The 18,704-nt window shown below is 49.0% G+C and overlaps 2 protein-coding genes across 3 annotated transcripts in view; both read right to left on the bottom strand.

The window, feature by feature from the left end:
• HSD17B12 (hydroxysteroid 17-beta dehydrogenase 12) overlaps nt 1–9,312 on the bottom strand; it is a 70,151-nt gene extending 60,839 nt beyond the window's left edge. The window contains exon 1 of one of the 2 annotated variants that reach the window (XM_015864491.2): nt 9,117–9,312. In XM_015864491.2, coding sequence (XP_015719977.2) covers nt 9,117–9,282 — 166 coding nt within the window. In that variant the 5' untranslated portion in view covers nt 9,283–9,312. Of the gene's footprint in view, nt 1–8,534; nt 8,850–9,116 lie in introns of those variants that run through there. The other variant, XM_085550235.1, reaches the window with a different exon arrangement.
• A 1,080-nt stretch (nt 9,313–10,392) lies between these two features.
• Nucleotides 10,393–18,704, bottom strand: part of LOC146760714 (uncharacterized) — a 59,807-nt gene continuing 51,495 nt past the window's right edge. The window contains exons 5-6 of the mRNA XM_085549814.1: nt 12,016–12,164; nt 10,393–11,141 (exon numbers count right to left, since the gene is read on the bottom strand). Of these exons, the coding sequence (XP_085405940.1) occupies nt 11,030–11,141; nt 12,016–12,164 (261 nt within the window). The 3' untranslated portion in view covers nt 10,393–11,029. The remainder of the gene's footprint in view (nt 11,142–12,015; nt 12,165–18,704) is intronic.

The following is an 18,704-nucleotide window of genomic DNA, read 5'->3' as shown; positions in this document are numbered from 1 at the left end:
GGAAGGAGTTCCAGAAATGCTTTGGCCTTTTTCTTAAAAAAAATTATTTTTGTACTGAAGTCGAATAAGGATTTTTTCAGCCCTTTGGATTTAGAGACCCTGCAGGTTTCCACAACAGCCACGGGGGCCTGTGCATAACACATCATGCACCCTGGTTGGCTTTGCACCAATCACTCGTTAATCAAAACTCCACCTGTTCCTTCCCAAAAGCCAGAGTCTTCAGCCTTCCTGAAGCCAGAGCTACACCAGAAGCTACTTCTGCTTGAATTCTGATATCCAGATGACGTTGTGGAGCTTACCACAAACCTCCTCCCTGCCCACTACACATGTTGGGACACAGATCCAGGTAGAACTCAGAGTCTGGTGGCTACTTAGGGGAAAGGGAACGTGGCTACAGACAAACCTCATTCAGAAGCCATATGCAGAACAGGGAGTTAAGTTGTTCTGGAGATCCCAACTGCTCAAAAGTAGAGCAGAAATTGAGGCAGGAAGATACCTAGTGATATTTTATTCATTTTGGCTAGGAGCAACATAAAAACTGTACGCCAAGAAGTTTGCAATTGCTCTAAGGACAATGAGGTAGGAAAATAAAAACTCTGCAGAACAGCACAAACAGTGACAAGGATTGTGCCTCAACCACACAACCTGCTCCAAAGGAGGGAAGCTGGAGCACAGGAACTTCAACAAGCAAGCTTGTTGAACAGCTGTGTGGGAGCAGTAACTGCGGAATTTCACACGACCTTGCATGTAGAGATGGGAAATACTAAAGCAGCGAGAGTGCCTGGCAGGAATGCAGACGTGGCAGTACCTGCAGCTTCCAAGCAGAAGGGCCAGTCCACTGCACACCTACCAAACTGTATGCAGCCCACCCAGTGCAGGTGGGACTGAAACTTGTCTGTTGTCTACAGGTGAGTGTCTAGCACCTAAATGAGGCAATGAACAAAGGCTTTAGAACACTAGCTAGCCCAGATGGTTTCTTAAAATAGCACATGTTAAACGATGTCTTCTTGTGAAAGAGATATCGCATCTTCTAGTAAAATGCAATGCTGCTCTTTCCACTGAGTGGGAAGATCCAACATCTCAGTTAACCCTATCTCCAGTTTCCAAAAACAGAAAGGGGCAAATGAGATTCTCCAAGCTGCCTGTTGCTACCCAACACCAACACCTGGTACATGACATCCCCCTGCCCAGAAAGGCAGCTTCATGCCCTCCTGCTGCCGCCAACCACTACAGTAGTGCTCCTGGGAAGAAGGAAGCACTGGCAGATGTCCTGCATTCCAGGAGGGGCTGGTGAGCCTCTTTGGTCTATCCCAGTAACAGCTCTCAGCCTGCTGCTACCTCTCCCTCTGAACACGGCTGTTATTTCTGCTAAAAGCAGAGCCCTCTCAGGCACACTGGAAATAGTTGCTCCTGTTGTCATAGACAAAGATGGCTTAAGAGTATTTTTAGGAGATAATGTGCTGTTAAAAAGATGCAATGGCAACCACAGATAAATGCTGATGTAGCTGGCAAGCCTTTATTCAGCTGCCAAGATGTTACAAAGATCAGTCTTAAAAATGTAGAGAAGTGAAACAAGTAGAATCTTAATCTCCTGACTCTTTGGAATAGAAGTTACCTAATGATGATGAGGAGCAATCTATTCACACAGACGGCTCATACAAAAACAACAGAGTCTAAAGTTGTTGAAAAGCCATTAAACTTATCTTCTAAAAATACCCTGCCTTCGATTAAAAGCAAGAGGCACTCTGCAATGTTTTGTTTAAAGCCTCTGTTTTACATCTGAGCTTATGCTCTAGGAACCAACGCACAACAGCAGCTTTGTTCCAAGTCATCTGATTATCTTGCCATTTGTGCACTGCAGTTCTTGAGCAGAAGCTGAAAGAAGCTCAAACCACACCTTTCAGAAAAGTCTTTCTTCTCCGCATTGTATGAAGGATCGCTCAGGTGCTCACCAGCACCCTCTACCCGCACATTTTCCAGCAGGAACAGAGCTGGCTCAATCGAGCTAAAGCTGCCATTCATAAAAAGGGGTTGCTTGGAGCTGAAAGACGGAGGCAGAGCAGTACAGACCAACCAGACGGGAAGGCCAGCCTGCCTTTCTGGCTCTAGAATACATATATTGCTTTACCTACAGTGTGATTACTGATATCTCTTCCACCTCATTCTCTTAATTACACTTGCTTTCATTATTTCAATCCACCACCGGTGGGATGGGTGGGGGGAATTATGTTAAATGACGTTAATACATCCAAATTAATCAATTTAGAAGGTTACCTGATATCTCAGCATCAAACATTAGGGGGAGACTTATGCTAAAGCGCTTTAGAAATACTTGAGTGTTTTATTTGGATCGGCTCTGTCTCGCAATAAGTGTTTGTGTTAAAGACTCAAGGAAAAGCTCAGACGACATTCCCTTTTCCTCCCCGTCTCTAAATAAAGAAACAGCCACAGATGCCTTCTATATTTCACTCTGAACCCTTGAAAACTCACAGTATTTTCTTCCCCTGGCAGAAGCCTCCCCAGATTTTCCTGCAGGAGCGAGGCTGCCAGCAAGCCTCCTTAGCTGCTGCTGCAGCTCCCACCGACTCATTCTGGATTACTGTATAAGAGACAACTTCAATCCAAAGCTTACTCATGGTGATTGAAACAAGTTGGACTATATTAGTACATCACACTAATATTTCCCTGAACAAATAATTTATTTTTATATGCTGGCAAGGCAATGTTTCGTATCAGAGCTTCCACACTTTGCTTTTAACCACAACCAGCAACAGCACAGAACAGAAGGCTCCAGCTGGGGTGAGATCCTGCCACAAATCTGCACAGCTGGCAGCTCAAAAATCCACCTCTTTCTTGGTGAACCATGGAAGTTAAGTCAAAGTGACTTTCTCAACACAGTTTCACGATGCTGCTGATTTTGCTACAGCACTGGAGCTCATTTGACCCACAGCAAAGCAGTCTGAGGGGCACAAACAGCTAAAACCAAGCAATTTTCTGCAGGGTAAAATCCTCAGCCAGGGCAGAATAAGGCAAAAATCAGTGCCAGCACAAGGAAGAGAAAAGCTCTCTGTCTACTGGCTCCTCTCCCCATGCCAAGCTGATGAGAAAGGCATGCTGTTAAACCACACACTGGCTTCTTGTGATACCTCACCTACAAGCTGCCATCACACAAGTCAGGCAGTAAGCTGCTCCTGGTGCAAAGGAATATGAGCAGGGCCCTCTGAGTTGGTGGAAGCAGCCAAAAAAAGGCTAAAGCTGGCAAACATCAGTAAAGATGAAGAAACAACCCATTAAATGGAGGATCTTCAAAGAAAATCTGGAAACCAATACAAAGATGTGGAGTACCAAAAGGTTCAGTGGAGATGAAATGACAGAATGAGCACTACTGAAACAAAAGGCTAATGTAAAGACTAGGTATCAGAACATTTAACATTGCTTTTAACACAACTGTAACTTCAGCAGAGTGCAGATTCCTTTTTGAGTGCTTGAGATTGGGTTGGATACAGAGGAATATCTGAGAGCAGGAATGAACACCAAGGATACGCAATTAACTGCGGACTTGTTCAGCTACTGACAAGACAGACACTTCTTCCAAAAGCTCAGTGACCCTCTGCTGTCCTGGTAGAGACCTGACTCCACAGCTGCAATGAGCTGAGCCCTGCTATGCAGGCTGAGGGCTGCTGGGGTAGATGGGAGGGACTGCACCAACTTCTTCCCTCAATAAAATAAGCCTTCGCCCAATTAAGAATATCCCACTCTTCATTCCTCCACCCTCACACTAGCTCTTCTCCCTTTCTGCTTTATTCACAGTCTCACGAAAATCCTTTGAGAAGTCTTTACAGGTAACATCCCAAGAGCTCAGTTCCCCAGCCCTGCTCTCGCCCAGTAAGTATGGAGTCCTGCTAGAAATGGAGGCCCAGCTTTACACAGGCACTACCATGACTGATGGAATATATGTTCCCACAACATCTTGACTCACAGTTACACAAGATGAGACAAATAGAAAGGAGGTAGGAGAAAGAAACAAAAAAATGCAACTACCACCAACAACAAATAAAGCAATCAAACCCAGGGTGCATATTATCAACCAGAAGGCAACCACTGCACACAGACTATGCTTTGACCTCATTGCAGCCTTTCAATACCTGACGGGAACTTACTCCCGGGGGGGGAGTAAACTCTTCGAAAGGGCTGACAATAGCAGAACTAGGGGAAATGGTTTTAAGTTAAAAGAGGCAAGATTTAGGTTGAATGTTAGGGGGAAGTTCTTCACTAGGAGAGTGGTTAGGCCCTGGAACAGGCTGCCCAGGGAGGTTGTGGATGCTCTGTCCTTGGAGGTGTTCAAGGCCAGGTTGGACAGGGCCCTGGGCAACCTGAACTAGTAAATGTGTATGTTTGGTGGCCCTGCCAGGCAGGGGGGTTGGAACTACATGATCCTTGAGGTCCCTTCCAACCCGGGTCACAGAATCTGTGATTACGTGATATGCTTCAACCTGAGCCTCAGGGGCATCTCCCAGCCTCTTTGGGACAAGTAACCGTGAGTAATGAAAGTGCTCCGGGAAAGATAAAGCTGGATGGGAGTTGCATGGGCATTAAAATTAGATGATCTCAAAGGTCCCTTCTAGCCCAAACCATTCTGTGATCCTACAAAAACAAAAAAGTACAAGCAGCAAAAGGACAGCACTGTTTCCTCAGCCTCTGCTTTTCTGGACACCTCATTTCCAGTTCTACGCAGTGCTACACCAGAGGCTTCCAAACCCCAGACTTCAGGTGTCACTGCTTGTTGCTGAAGGTGCAGGAGTAAGTTGGAAGCTCTGCAAGGAAGTGTGCATACAGCTCTTTTCCAGCATGAGCTGTAGTAGGAGCATTTAACTATCCTTCACTGTTGCTAAATAAGGCAAAGCCCACTCATATTCTGATTAAGTTTCCTCGGTGACACTGGATCCTCATTAGTGAAAAAATTACACCCAGAATTTCAGTTGAAAAATAAAAACGGTATCTCAAAATCCAGCAGAAGGGAAGCGATCACATCGGGTTAAGCTCTGGAGCTGGAGGAGACGAGCTGGCTGATGCTGCGGGCGGAGGCGGCTGCACAGCAGCACAAAGGCTGAGCAGGTGCCAATATGAGAGCGGCAGCAAGCTGCAGGAGCTTGTCCACAGGGAGGCAGCAGCTCAGGGATGGGATGGTGCGCTCCTGGTGCTCAGTGCTCGATCTGCCTCTCCTCCTCCCACAGCCGTGTGCAAGAAGGAGCATTTCACAAACATTAAGCAATGCTACTAAGCAGACATTTTAAACAGCTGGTAACAGCAAGTGCGGAGTAAAACACCTAAAAGGCAGAACCAGAAAGCAGAGAGGCAGCAAAACTGTAGGAAACAGAGTATGCTGTACTCCTTTATACCGCCCAGGAAGCAGAACAGATGTTGGTGCACAAAAGCAGCAGCAGCAGCCCATGTAAAAGACTCCAGAGGCTCTATGAGCAGCTGGGAGCTGGCCAGGTACCGCAGGCAGTAAAGGATGGAGACATAGGGTCAGAAAACCCAGCTCTGCCTGACCTCAGTGGGAGCACAGCGCTTGTCCAGCCCTGCGGACAGCCACCGGCACATTTAGTGCAGTAACACCACACAAACACCTTGCAGATAGCCATACAAGAAAACAGTGCATGCTCCAGTCTGAAAATTCATCTTGAGCTGTCAGTACCAGGGGTTAAAAGCACGCTGGTATATTTTCACATGTTCTCAGCATTACTTTTTGGCTTGACAAGTGCCATGCTTTATCTCAACTAGGATAGGAGTGTTTACACAGGGTCCAGAATCATAAGCATTAAAAAATAATAATAATATTGCCACAGATTCAAAGAGCTGAAGATGACAGATCCCTGAGCAAAGGCTTCTGCCATAGAATGACAGAACTGAAAACTGCCACAGAGCTCAGCCCACAGCAGCCATGCACTCAGGTGCAGGAAAACCAAGAGTTGTCAGAGCCCCCCCCTCTCCCACCCTGCAGAGAGCAGTGCTAACAGAGGGCTGAATCCCTCCTCATTTCCCCACTGCCTACACCCTCTTCCCACGCACAGTACTGGACTGGCTGCTTTCATCTGCAGCAGCGATTTACGATGTGGTCTGTCAACTACCATTGCGCAGTGCCAAATGCCTGCAAAGCACGATTGCACTCGTTTGTGCAACAGTGATTTAAATTTGCCTTTACAGAACAAAGAAAAACACCCTTCCAGTAACAGAACTTCATTTCATTTAATGCTAAGGAGCTTGAGAAATGCTTGACAGTGCTTGCAAAAGCTGTTCAAAAGGTACCAACGAGTTGGTGCCTGGTGAGCACTCCAGTCAGGACTACAGCCAACATCCTCCACATAGACCTCTTCAATTATCACTAAACTAATTTCACGATGGCTGTCCTGATAGCTTCATAAGGATCGGGGTTTGTTTTAGAGTACACAGTTTCCAGGGACTACAAGAAGTAAATAACCATACATAGAATCAAACTCAAACTCCTGACAAGCACAGCATCCACCATGTCACTTTGTCTTCCCACAGGCATCTCACTGTATTAGAGATGATAATAAGATGATAGTTGAGGTCTTTTTAGAGCTAGCTATTAGCCCTGCTTACTCGTCAACCAGAGCTTGGGAATCACCTGGTATGTCTTGGCTCTTAAACCTGACTGTTAAGACACTGGTATCTACTTCACTGCTCGGGTACCCAGTCGCATCTGTCTTCCACATTTTCCTTAGTCATCCCCCAGAAGTCACTATTTTCAGATGTCAGACTATGATAATCAAAGCCTGGTCTATGTTAAGGAGAAGGAAGAGCAGGCAGAGCGCTCACCCATCCATGCTGCCGATGAAGGAAGTTACTGCTCAGCAGTTATGCAGGAAAAGAATGGGTCAGTGCTGAGTGTAGGAGTTTTGGCTAAAAGCAAACTACAGAAAGTTGGAGGCAGCTGAGTGCACCATTCTGATTAATGACCTTTTACAGATACTCCTTTAAGAAATCTAGAGCAAGTTGCCCACATTTGGTTATTTTTGCACACCAGTGAATAATCTCCAAGAAGCTTAATTAAGGCAAGCTCATCTTTGCAAACATTTGTTGGCCCCAGTACAACTGTACAGCTGCATTCACCACATGAGAAAGCGTCATTGCTATCAGATATTTTGCAATCATGAAATGCCTGCTTGTTATTTTGTACTCATTTGTACTAAAGGCAGTGGGGAAGAAGAGCGTGTTGTCCTAAGGAATCACGAAGCCTGAAAGAAAACCAGGGCTTCAGAACCACAGAATCATTTGAGTGGGAAGGAACCCCTAAAGGCCACTTAACCCAACTGTCCTGCAATGAACAGGGACACTTACAGCTAGATCAGGGTGCTCAGAGCCACACTGAAACAAACCTGTCTTCCAGTTAAATTTCCTCTTTGCTATTTTGAGAGAGGAAAATGATGAAGTAATTGACATGACCAAGATTTTAGAAGTCTTAGAGCATCAATGATCACTCCAGCTTCAAGTGCTGGAGTATTCTGAACTCATAAAACTGAGGACTTACATCAATCCAGCTCTGCCTCCAGATCTGCCCATCTGGAGCAGGGCAGGGTGATGGCCTCATCATGCTGTGTATCCACCAGAGTGACTCCCTGGCACCACTCTCCTATTGAGGCTTATTTAACTAAACTGTTTTCCAAAGAAGGAAGATGCTATTCTTAGCTTCTGCCATCTATTTATGAGGCAAATTAAAGCTGTGGAGCAGCTGACCCAGAGTTCAGCATATTCTCACAAGGTGCACCCAGAGATCTCATACTGACACAACATCCACCCAGCCCAGGTCGCTATGCAGAAGCCAAAACCAAGCCAGTGTGAGCTACGGAGGGGAGAGGAAACAAGAAAAGCCTCACACAGACCTTCAAACATACGTGTCACAGTGGAGAAATGACCCTTTTGTAACTATGGTTGCTATTTAAAACAGCACAAACTTCGTTTTCCCCGAGTACAATAGCGGCTCACGTAGCTCCTCCTCTTCACATCCCCTCCCCCTAAGCACCAGCAACCAGGCACAGCACACAGCCAATTGTATGGATGCAACCACAAGTCCGCTCAGAAAACAAAGAACAAACTCATAAATCGGTCCCAAAAGCACAGAAGGGTCGGAGGGCAGGAAGGGTTGAGTGATCCCCACTGAGCTCCTGAGGGGCGTTAACAGCAGCGGGGACTGAGCTGTGCCAGCGTGACTTCTGCCATGCTCAGAGATCGGGATTGTGACAAAGAAAGAGTTTCTAGCAGCCATCAGCCGGGTGTATCACTAACAAAGAACGCTCTCATAGGGCTCTGCTCGAAGATGTGGCTGGGGAACAGTCTGGGCTGCAGCATGAAGCTACACGCAACGTGCCTCACAAAGGCACAGGGCTGGCACAGCGCAATGCCTCACGAAGCCCACGGCAGAGAGATGAGCTGGGGGCCTTTCCCAACCTCACTTCTAACCAGCACTCCACTTTTCCCTGTGTAGAAGGAAGGCGTGGGTCTTGGCTACTTACAGTTAGGCCACACGGCTGCGGGCCCACAGCGCTCCGGAACCTGCAGCCCGCCTGCTCCCCTTTCAGGCACTAAGAAAGTTTATTCCAAGGCCTTCCTAAGGACTCCGCGTGAGACGCGCCGCTTGCAGTTCCTCACACCGGCAGCACAAACCTTACACCAGCCTCCCCTCGATCCGAGCCGCTGTGCTGCGGCACACAACTTCACCGCAACTCCTCGTAGTGGCTCAGAAGAGGCACACAGACACGAGCTGTAAGCGCAGCCCCTTCCAGCTCCAAGCACAGGAGCTGCCCCACGCGCTCCAGCCGCGCCGGCTCCTCGCAGCACCCCCGGCCCGAAACCGCGCTGCCTGACCAGCACCGGAGCACCGGCAGGAAACCATCGGTCGGACTCCAAGAGACCCGCAACCCTTGGCTCAAAGGAGCTTCGGAGCCGGGGTGGGCGGAGAGTGAGAGTACCCCGGGGCAGCCCCGAGCGCACCAGCCGCCCCGCCGAGGCCCCGCGCTGCCCCTCGCAGCCGTGCCCGAGCCGCCCCCCCACGCACGGACGGGCAGAACGCGGACCCCCCCGTGCCGAACACCCACCTGCCCACGCTCCCAGTTGGGGTCCCACGGCGCGGCCGCCGCCCAGCACCCAGACGCGCATCCCGCTCCACAGGCGGAAGGCGCCCAGCACCGCGGCGTACAGGACGCACAACGCACCCACCCAGTAGAGCAGGCCGGCGGCCGGCAGCGCGGCGGGAGCCAGCATGCTGCCCGCGGAGGCGGCCGCGACGGGAATGAGCCCTCCCGGCCACCGCCGGCCCGAAGCCGCAGCCGCTCCCGCCCCCGCCGCGCCGCTATTGGCCGAAGGGGCCGTCAATCACGCGGTAACCCGGCAACGCGGCCGGCACCGCCCCCCCTCGGCTCGCGCGGCCGGAAGGGAGGGGGAGGGAGCGCGCGGCCACACGCCCCCGTACTACTTGCGGCCTGCGCCCCACGTGGTCGGCACCGCTGCGCTACCGCCATTGGCCACGGGAGATGGCCGTCACGCGGCGGGCGCGCTCCGGTTGGCCCTGCGGTCCGAAGACGCCGCGGGATTGGAGGAGAGAGGAACCTCTGCTCCCGCCCCTCTTGACGTCATATGAGCCCATTCATAAAATGCCGTAGCCCCGCCTCGGGCCCGAGCTCGTCCCCGGGCTCTCCCTGCCCCCACGTCCGCCCCCGCGCTGTGTGTGTGTGTGTGTAGGGGGGGCAGCGTATCTACCCCTTATCGCCCCGCGACACCCCAACGTGCTCCTCCCCTATGAGGACAGGCTGAGGGAGCTGGGTTTGTTCAGCCTGGAGAAGGTTGCGGGGTGACCTCATTGCAGCCTTTCAGTACCTGAAGGGAACTTACTCCCAGGGGGGGAGTAAACTCTTCGAAAGGGCCGACAATAGCAGGACACGGGGAAATGATTTTAAGTTAAAAGAGGGAAGATTTTGGTTGGATGTTAGGGGGAAGTTCTTCACTAGGAGAGTGGTTAGGCCCTGGAACAGGCTGCCCAGGGAGGCTGTGGATGCCCCGTCCTTGGAGGTGTTCAAGACCAGGTTGGACATGGCCCTGGGCAACCTGATCTAGTAAAGGTGTATGTTTGGTGGCCCTGCCAGGCAGGGGGGTTGGAACTACATGATCCTTGAGGTCCCTTCCAACCCGGGTCATTCTGTGATTCCCGTAGGGCAGGGATCGCTTATCGGAGCCGGGCACCATTCGTTCCCAGTGCTGCGCTGTCCACAACACGGCCGTGGCGCGGTTCGAGCACTCCCACGATGAGGGACATGGATGGGTCACTGAGCGCAAAGGGAATCAAACCCAAAGGAACTGGACAGAAACAAAGGTTGATTCGTTTCACTGATTTATTAAAGAAATAAATACATATGTGAATATAAAAATAAATAGATACACAGCAATTCTTCCACTCAAAACCATATAATCAATAGAAAACAAAGGTCTGCGTTTGTGACCTTCTGAACAGCCATAGTCTGCAGTGGGATTAAAACCCCGTGGGATCCAAGGCACAGCTTCCATGCAGCTACAGTGGGAACCGGGGCAAGCCCCGTCCTGCTGCCTAACCTGCAGCTTTATGGCTAAGTTTGGCAATACACCCTTAGCACTTACAGCAGGTCTAACAGGAGACAGATTGTTCCCAGGTTTCCTTCTCTCCCACAGCAGACCCACACATACCAAGTTAGCCCTTCTGCTAACTGTATCAGCCATAGTGCAAATGATCTGCAATTAATTCATTCTCCCTTTTGAAGTTCCTGAGTTTGTAAACCTTACTTAATCTGCACAGGGAATCCTTGGTATTTCTGCAGGAATGCGTGGCTGTGGTAAAGGAACAGCTTGGTTACAGTAACAGAGAAGAATACAGATCATCTGAGGGAGGTTACAGCATCCCCTCACTGGGAATAGGGTGCTACTGTACATTGTCAGAAAGAGCACAGACAGGCTGTGATTACACTGCATAGTTGTCCTCCTGTTAGCTGTCAAAGTGGTTCTTCAACTGCCTGCAGGACAACACCACGCCGCTGATCATCACTTCTGTCTTCCAGAGGGCGATGCGATGAGGAGACAGGATACTGCAGCAGCATCTGGAAAGAGAAACCAATGTGACTACGAAAGAGATCTGCTCCCAGTTACAGGCAGAACCAGAGCTCAGGTGAGGGTTGGAAGATAACTGGACAGTCGGGGTCACCATGGAGAATCACGGCCCATTGGGCAGCACAGCATAGGCACGAGCTGAAAGGAGGAGACTGGGCAGCCTGCTGAACAGCTGCATGTCCACATAATGGCCACTGCATTTTCCAGAGGGATGCTGCCAGGTACAAGTGGGTCAGAAATGGGGAAGAAAGTATGTGGGGGCTAAGATTTTCTGGCCTTTGTCAGAGCCCACCACCTCCTATTTTAACATCTATTGCCCACGGCACCGCTACTGCACTGCCCCTGAGCCCGTGCCTGAACAACCATCTTGTTGTCGGTCACGACAGAACCTGCTCCACTGTTCTCTCGGGGAACCAATAAATCTCTTGACAGAAAAGCACAAATACAGCAAGGCGGTCCTCAAAAAAAATTGCGTTTAAAAAATAATACTGGTTATTCAACAGCGTTGCTATTTTTTATGTTGCTCTGCTCAGAGAGAAAGGCAGTCCTCCGAGAGCTCGCAGGCTGCATTTAGACAAGGATGAGTCACAGGCAGGGAGCGGGACTCACTGGAAGGGAAAGAATTAAACAAAGGTCAGGAGAGGGGGTTTGGATCTCTGGCTTAAGGTCATCATACATCCCCAGGAACAGGCATCTCCCCCTTCTGAGGGTGCGCTCAGCTCTTCCCCAAGCTCTGCAGCCCTGCTTTCACTTCCCTCATCTGCTGCCGAGCCTGAAGGAGCCTCCATTCAGCTGAGCTGATGGAGCTGACGGACATTTTGAACACACTCACACAGCGACATGCACACACATGTATGAGAATACCTTGCCAAGATGCTTCCCCAGCGTCGCTTATCAGTCCAAGCATGAAGGCAGATCTCTGCAGATGCAATCTTCCTCGGGGTTGCAGTGTTGCAAGCATAAGGCAACATACAGCTTAGCTGCATTGCTCCATCACATGGAAGGTGGCCCAACTGTGTGGCAGATCACAAGAGAGATAACAAAGAAGTTAAGAAAGCTAAGGGGGTAAGTACATGTGTGAGTAAAACAGCAAACAAAAATGAGGAGGCTGAGCTATAGACAGGGAGAAATCTAAAGAGGGCAAAAAAAGGAGAAATAAACCAGAATGAAGAAAAGATGGCACAGCCAACCATTAGGGACATTCAATTGTTATTTTCAAGATCCCCTATGATCTTGCTGCCACGCAGGTACCTCCTAGGCAGCCCCACATCTCGGTGAGATCACGCTGCAGCCCCTCACATGTGTTCACTGCCTCCTGCCCTGCTCCTCTAGTACTGAGGGCCCCTCTCTGTAGACCCCACAGCCAGGATCCCCTGCACTGGCAGGCTGGGCACACAGCCAGGTGGCCATACAGCACAGCGCACTAGGGCTGGCATTCACCCCTTGCTCGGCTCTGACTAACCCAGCCCGCAGTGCCATCAGCTCTGCAGGGACACCGAGAATAGGAACGGGGACTGCTGGTTATCCGGGATGTGTCACTTTTCTCTGCCACTGAAAAAGAGGTACAGTCGCTTGTTTCACTAAGTGGCATTCTTGTACCCAGCACTAATTGAATCCCTTTACAAATATGTTTTTCACCTTAGCAAGTCAAGTGCAGATCTCTCCCCCGTACAGTCATTCTGTTCTTATGACTCTGTTACCATTACTCACACACACTGCAGCAAGGCCAGATTCAGTATGGGGCCCGGCTGTTGCACTGCTGAGCGCTGCACTGTTTCTTTGCCCAAATTCAAAGCTCCAAATTAGACACCCTGCCTCAGTGTATAATGCAGAAGAGTATATAAGAATGGGTTCTGACCAGCCTGGTTAAGTGAAAAACTCTTTACATGAACCAGTCGGACAGGTCAATAAATATCTCAGGACATTTCACATATGGATCCCAGCTCCAGGTTGAAGCAAGCTATCTTGCTTGGGATTCCCAATCCTGAGACTTTTCTTAGGTACCTCCTCCGTCCCTTTTACAGAGCTCATGCAAAAGGAACTCAGAAACTCAGTATTCCCTCCCCTTCCTGAAAGCAACTGTACCTGCAAAACAGGCACAATTTCTGATCTGAACATTTCTCTAACCTTGCATTTGCACACCTCTGACCATAGTTTCTACTAGAAGGAACCTGTAAAACAAGCCTGAAACACAAATCTTTCAAACTAAATCATCGAGGCTTCTTAGGTTACCACACTGTGCTACAATTGCACCTCTCTTCTTGTTTCTTCAAAGAAATGGAGGCATCATCTGCACACCTCATGCTTCAGGGATTAAAGTCCCATATTTCTCAACAACTAATCACGCCAGATAAATGTAGCAATGGAAGCTGAACAGAAATGAAAGCAAGACAGTTGTTTGCATATTAACTAGTCAAGTCTACAGCTTGTAATTTTCACATCACACAGGTATACACTGATCTTTATGAATAGGTCCACTCCATTTCTCTAACATAGAATAGGAAACAATATTAACAGCACTATAACCTTCTAGTACTTTATGTAGGGATTTTTGACTTCTTCCCACCCACTCATGCAAAACTGGAAAAAGCTGTGAGCAAAACATACGTATGAAGGTTTTGAGGTTTGTTTTTTCAATCACCAGCAGTGCTGAAAATCAAGCAAGTATTTCTTCAAAACAACCCTAATAGTCGTGCATGATGTAGAAATCCAAGCACAGAACGTCTTCAGTAAAGAGACACAGTATGGGCTGCAGCAATAGAAGATTAACCTTTCTCAATCCTACAGCCCATTGAAATGTATTGATTTTGAGCTGAAAATATCATCTGTAGAAACAAAATACGGTGTTCTCATTGTTTAATCCTTGATATCTCTGCTATCTAGTTTCGTAACCGTAGATAAGAGATACAGATATTTGTCCATATAAAATGAACAAAGTTCGGAAATGTGTGTCCCTCATGCCACTTGCACGATGAAGTCACTTTCAGACCCAGATGATGGACTTTGTTGGATAAGAAACTTTTTTCTCCTCATCTGTGACCTCTTTTCACCCACCACCCTGTATTACACACTCATCCACCTTTCACCGAATCCTTTTGTGGAGCGTACTTGAGTGTGAAACTGTGCCCAAGCCCTCCACCCAATCCAACTGCTGTCACTGACAGACTCTGTCTAGCAACAGTTGAATCTTATCCATGGGACAGGGATCACACAGCACTTCATTTCTTCCACATAACTACTTCCCTTCTTCCATATTCCAGTGGAGTAGCATTGTCGTCACATCCTTTGGAAAAGTCCTTGTTCCTTCAGTGCCTCCTCAAACATTCACATGTTGGGTGGTTCTGGTGCCCCAACAGAACCTGGTATTTCCAGGAGGTTTTCTGTATTGACTACTGCCAGTGCCTTGGCATAGAGTTAACTACTGCACTAGTAGGGACAGAAGTTAAGAGAAAATCTGTTGCAAGTTCTTAAGAGAACTTAAGAAAAAAAAAAAAAAAAGCAGGGGCACGAACAGGAGAAGGTCCTCTCACCAGCATCCCAAGCAGGCAACTTGGCAGCCTCAACCTCTGCTTCAGATGCTGAAAAGACATCCATGTGATCCAGTCTTCCATTCATGGACTGTAACTGAAGCACCAAAGGGCAATACAGTGTTGGAGAATTTATGGTAGCAGATCACTGCCCAGCTCAAACCAGCTAAGTTAGTCCTCTCTGAGTGCTTCTTTCTTCATGATGGTAGGAGAGCAAAACTCATTACACCTTCACGGTTTAAATCAAGCTGTTATCTCCCTGAATACAGCAGTTAAGAACGGTGGCAATCATTTGAAATCCTTCCACAGAAGCACTTGAGACAGAAATGGCCACCACCTCACTGAAACAAGTACAAACAGCATTTTTATCTAATGAGATAGCTTGATTAAACTTCTAGGTAAGCTTCTGCATAAGAAGGCACTGCAGAAAACGAAGCTCCAAAATATGCAGATTTCCTTCCTAAAATTTTCACAAGTTGGAGAGAGAGTGAGGGAATGCCAGCCTTCCTTTTCTCCTCTTGCTATTTCTATTCCTGTAGATGCTGCTATAACAACAACATTCAGCAGCTTTTGTACCAACTGTATGATCATTTTAGGGGTTCTGAGCTATTTTTTCCTAGGAGAGGCTCTTCCAAGGGAGCTAGCCTATCATTTCCTCTCCTTTGACTGCTTTTTCCATCTTCAAACACGAGGAAGTAAACTACATAAAAGACAACAGACACCCTAATAATGCTCCCATGCAGAAGACCACCAATTTGGGAGGCATGAAACACTATCCCTCTTCAAACATCAGCACAAGAGGATGACAGTAATTGGTGACACCAGTGGAAGTGCCTCCTTCTGCAGTGGGAATGCCTTGTAGGATGACCTGAACACATCAAGTCAGAAAATCTTCCTTTGCTGTAGCCCTTGTTCCCAGAGCTACAGTGGGAAAGACAACAACTTCCTTCTAATTCAAAAAGGTCAAGAGAAGAAAAAGAGAAAGCATATGCTAAGAATGGGTATATTTTTCTTCAGAAAATTCAAACTTATGATAAAAGAAAAATGTTTCAGGAATCCTGTTTCAATAATGATCGAGCACGTTTTATTCCATACTCACAGATTCAATACACAGTCACATTTCTGCCCTGTGAGCCTCAAGTTTCTGTCTGCAGCTCACATACTACCATCTATTAGAGACAAAGTGTGCAAGAAGCCATTCAGAGATAATATATATATATATTTGTATTCCCAGTCTTTCATACTGTCTCCTACCAAATAAGCCTTTCATTTTCACATGACTTGCTCACCTCTAGGGGAATGAAAGAAGTTTAATCCCTATAATCCATTCACTTCTCGGTTTCAGCAACTAGAAAAAGAGCCACTGGAAGCACTTAACGCATGCGTTGATGAAGAGAGAGATTCGATCACTTCGTTTTCTACTGACCACTGAATGGGATGTTACCTCCATAAAACTCTTCTCTCTCTAAATTATCTGGAACAGTTGTGGACTAAAAGATAAAATGAAAAAGAATGGCTGAGCAATGATCGTTTAATTTCCTGTGTTGTGGAGATTCCCCAGATAGCAATGGTGCCAGGTAAGAATCTAAAATGTCTGCCTGGACCATGGCAGCCTTGGTCTGAAGAGCAACATTCTTCAGGTTCAAGGTTCTTCCCTTAATTTTTCGGTGCTGCGCTAAGTGTGGTATGTAAAAACTACAGACTCTAAAAATAAAAGCAGAAGAAAGACGTTAAGGTCTCAGGTAACATCCCAAGGGAGCTGATAGTACATACATTCAGGAATGCAATATTGCCTTGCCCTAGATGACTTCAAGTTTTTCATTTAAATATTTTCCTAAAAATTGTTCCCTGAGGACTTCTACGAATTGCACATCCAGGGACAGAAAGTCCTGCAGAGCTGTGTGAGTACACCTCGATGGTTATTCAACATATAAGGGTGGAAACGTACAGAAACTTCACACGTTGAAGTGAGCAAGGCAAAGAACACAGCTTCCTTTCTGTTAACACAACGCCGAACGTACACATGAGATGCATCTGGTAGTGAATGTAATTGAAATACTCTGCTTCTCTGTCCCAGAGAAATAAAAACTTGAATAATGGAAAAGGAAATCATGATGATAGCAGCCGTATCAAAATGGGCTCACTGTAGAAGTACTCATAGTCCATTTTGCTGGGTCACGAGAGCACTGAACTAATAGGTAGGACATTCAGGATTCCTGAGCCAAACTGCCCTCTACTCTGCAGAACCACACACTGATCTTCTCTTCCAAATTCTTCGAGCTTTATTTTAAAAGAAATTTAGTTTTCTTGCCCATTTGAGATCTCTCCAGAGCATTTACAAGACAACAGTGAGAACTTTTCTTACCATTTCCAGTGAACCATGTTCACTTTTTTCCATCTTGCTTATGCTAATCTTAAGCTGGCAAGTTCCTTTCTTCCCATACATAAAACCACACAGCTTCCAACTTTTCTGTCTCCCAGCAAGCAGACTCCTCATTCCTCTTCACATCCACAGCCCTATTCTGCATCTGTTCAGAACCATTTATCTGAGTGCGGGTGATCAGCTGGGCCGCAGATAAGGTCTCAGTCAGCCATGCACTCTGACATCAGTACTTTGCACAGCCAATGGAGGCCCTCCTGTAGCACGTTCCAAAGCATGGCCTTTTTACTCATGTACCTTCTAAGCCCCCCCACACCAGCAGCATGCTGCCATCCTGCTGCCTACTGCTCTGTCCCCTAATTCTCTGCCAAGCCGGGAAGCTCTACTTGAAGAGATCACCACTGCCTTCTATTTGCATCAACAAATCTCATTAATCTTAGCTTTACTTCATCTCGTTGGCACACGGATGTTCCAAACCTCCCCTCCGTTCATGCCGTCTCCCAGCTTAGCGCTGCAGAATTTCCTCACTCCATAACTCCGGTTATTTACAAGCTGCTTCCCTCCTCAGCTCGTCCTCGTACCAAACACCCTTACTGCCGAGTCCTGCCAGCTTCGCGGATCCATCCCCCCGCCGCCCCCAGCACAGCCTCGTCGAGAGCCGGGCAGCCCCCGAGCAAGGCCCGAGCAGCACAGAGAAGCCGCTCCCCCTCCGCTGACCTGCGAGCACCGAGGCGACCCGCCACCCCGGCCAGGCCCGTCCCGTTCCGATCCGATCCGACCGCAGGAGCGTAACCCCGCCGCTCCCCGTACAACGGGCCTGGGCCCGGCAGCACCGAGGCTGCCGCCATGGCGGTGGCGGGGCGCGGCGGCGGCGTTTACGACAGCTCCCGGCATGCCGCGGCGCCTACAACTCCCAGCTGCCCGCCGCCGCCCGCGTTAACCCTCTGCGGCACCGGGGTGGCCCCGCGGCCGCCGGCCCCTCGCCGGCCCACGACCCCGCTTCCCTTTCGGTCGGGCCGCGTCGGGCCGCCGGGCTCGAGCCGCGCTCCCTGCGGGCCCTGGAGGCTCGGCCCGGTGCGGTGCGGCCCGCAGTCCCTGCTCCGAGCGGCCCGGCCCGGCCCCGCTGTCGGCCGGGCTGTGCTCCTGCCCTCGGCTCGGCTCCCAGCCCGGCCGCTGAGTGCGGGCCGCTCCGGGCTCCGTGACTTGCCCGCTGCCCCCGGTTAGAGAACAGCCGGTGACAAATCCTCCTCCGCTTCTTTTGCCTTGCTCTTAACTGTTTCCACAACACTGATACCACTGAATGAATTAACTCGGAAGTAGCCAGGCGAGCCCCTCCAAAACTTTGCAACAAAGTTACCAGGATCGCTGTGTTTTCCTACAGCGAGAGCAGCGCGACCCTCCCTCTTGCTGTCCTGCCCTCTCCCCCTTCCCACACGCTCCATACAGGTGCCCAGCACACGCACCTTTCACATGTGCAGCACTTCCCAGCTCCTGCCTTACACCAAGCACCAGGTACGAGCACGCAAACAGCCCACTGCCAGCTAAAAATCACCCGTTCATCCCTCACCCAGCTCCGAGGTGGCCCAGCGAAGGGGACGGCAGGCCCCCTCCCAGCAGCACCCCACCGGCACGGCCTCGGGGTCACC

This window comes from Coturnix japonica, chromosome 5, assembly GCF_054131305.1.
Source record: "Coturnix japonica strain WE chromosome 5, WE-NBRP24, whole genome shotgun sequence".
Taxonomy (NCBI): Eukaryota; Metazoa; Chordata; class Aves; order Galliformes; family Phasianidae; genus Coturnix; species Coturnix japonica.
This window is presented reverse-complemented; position numbering and strand designations above follow the sequence as displayed.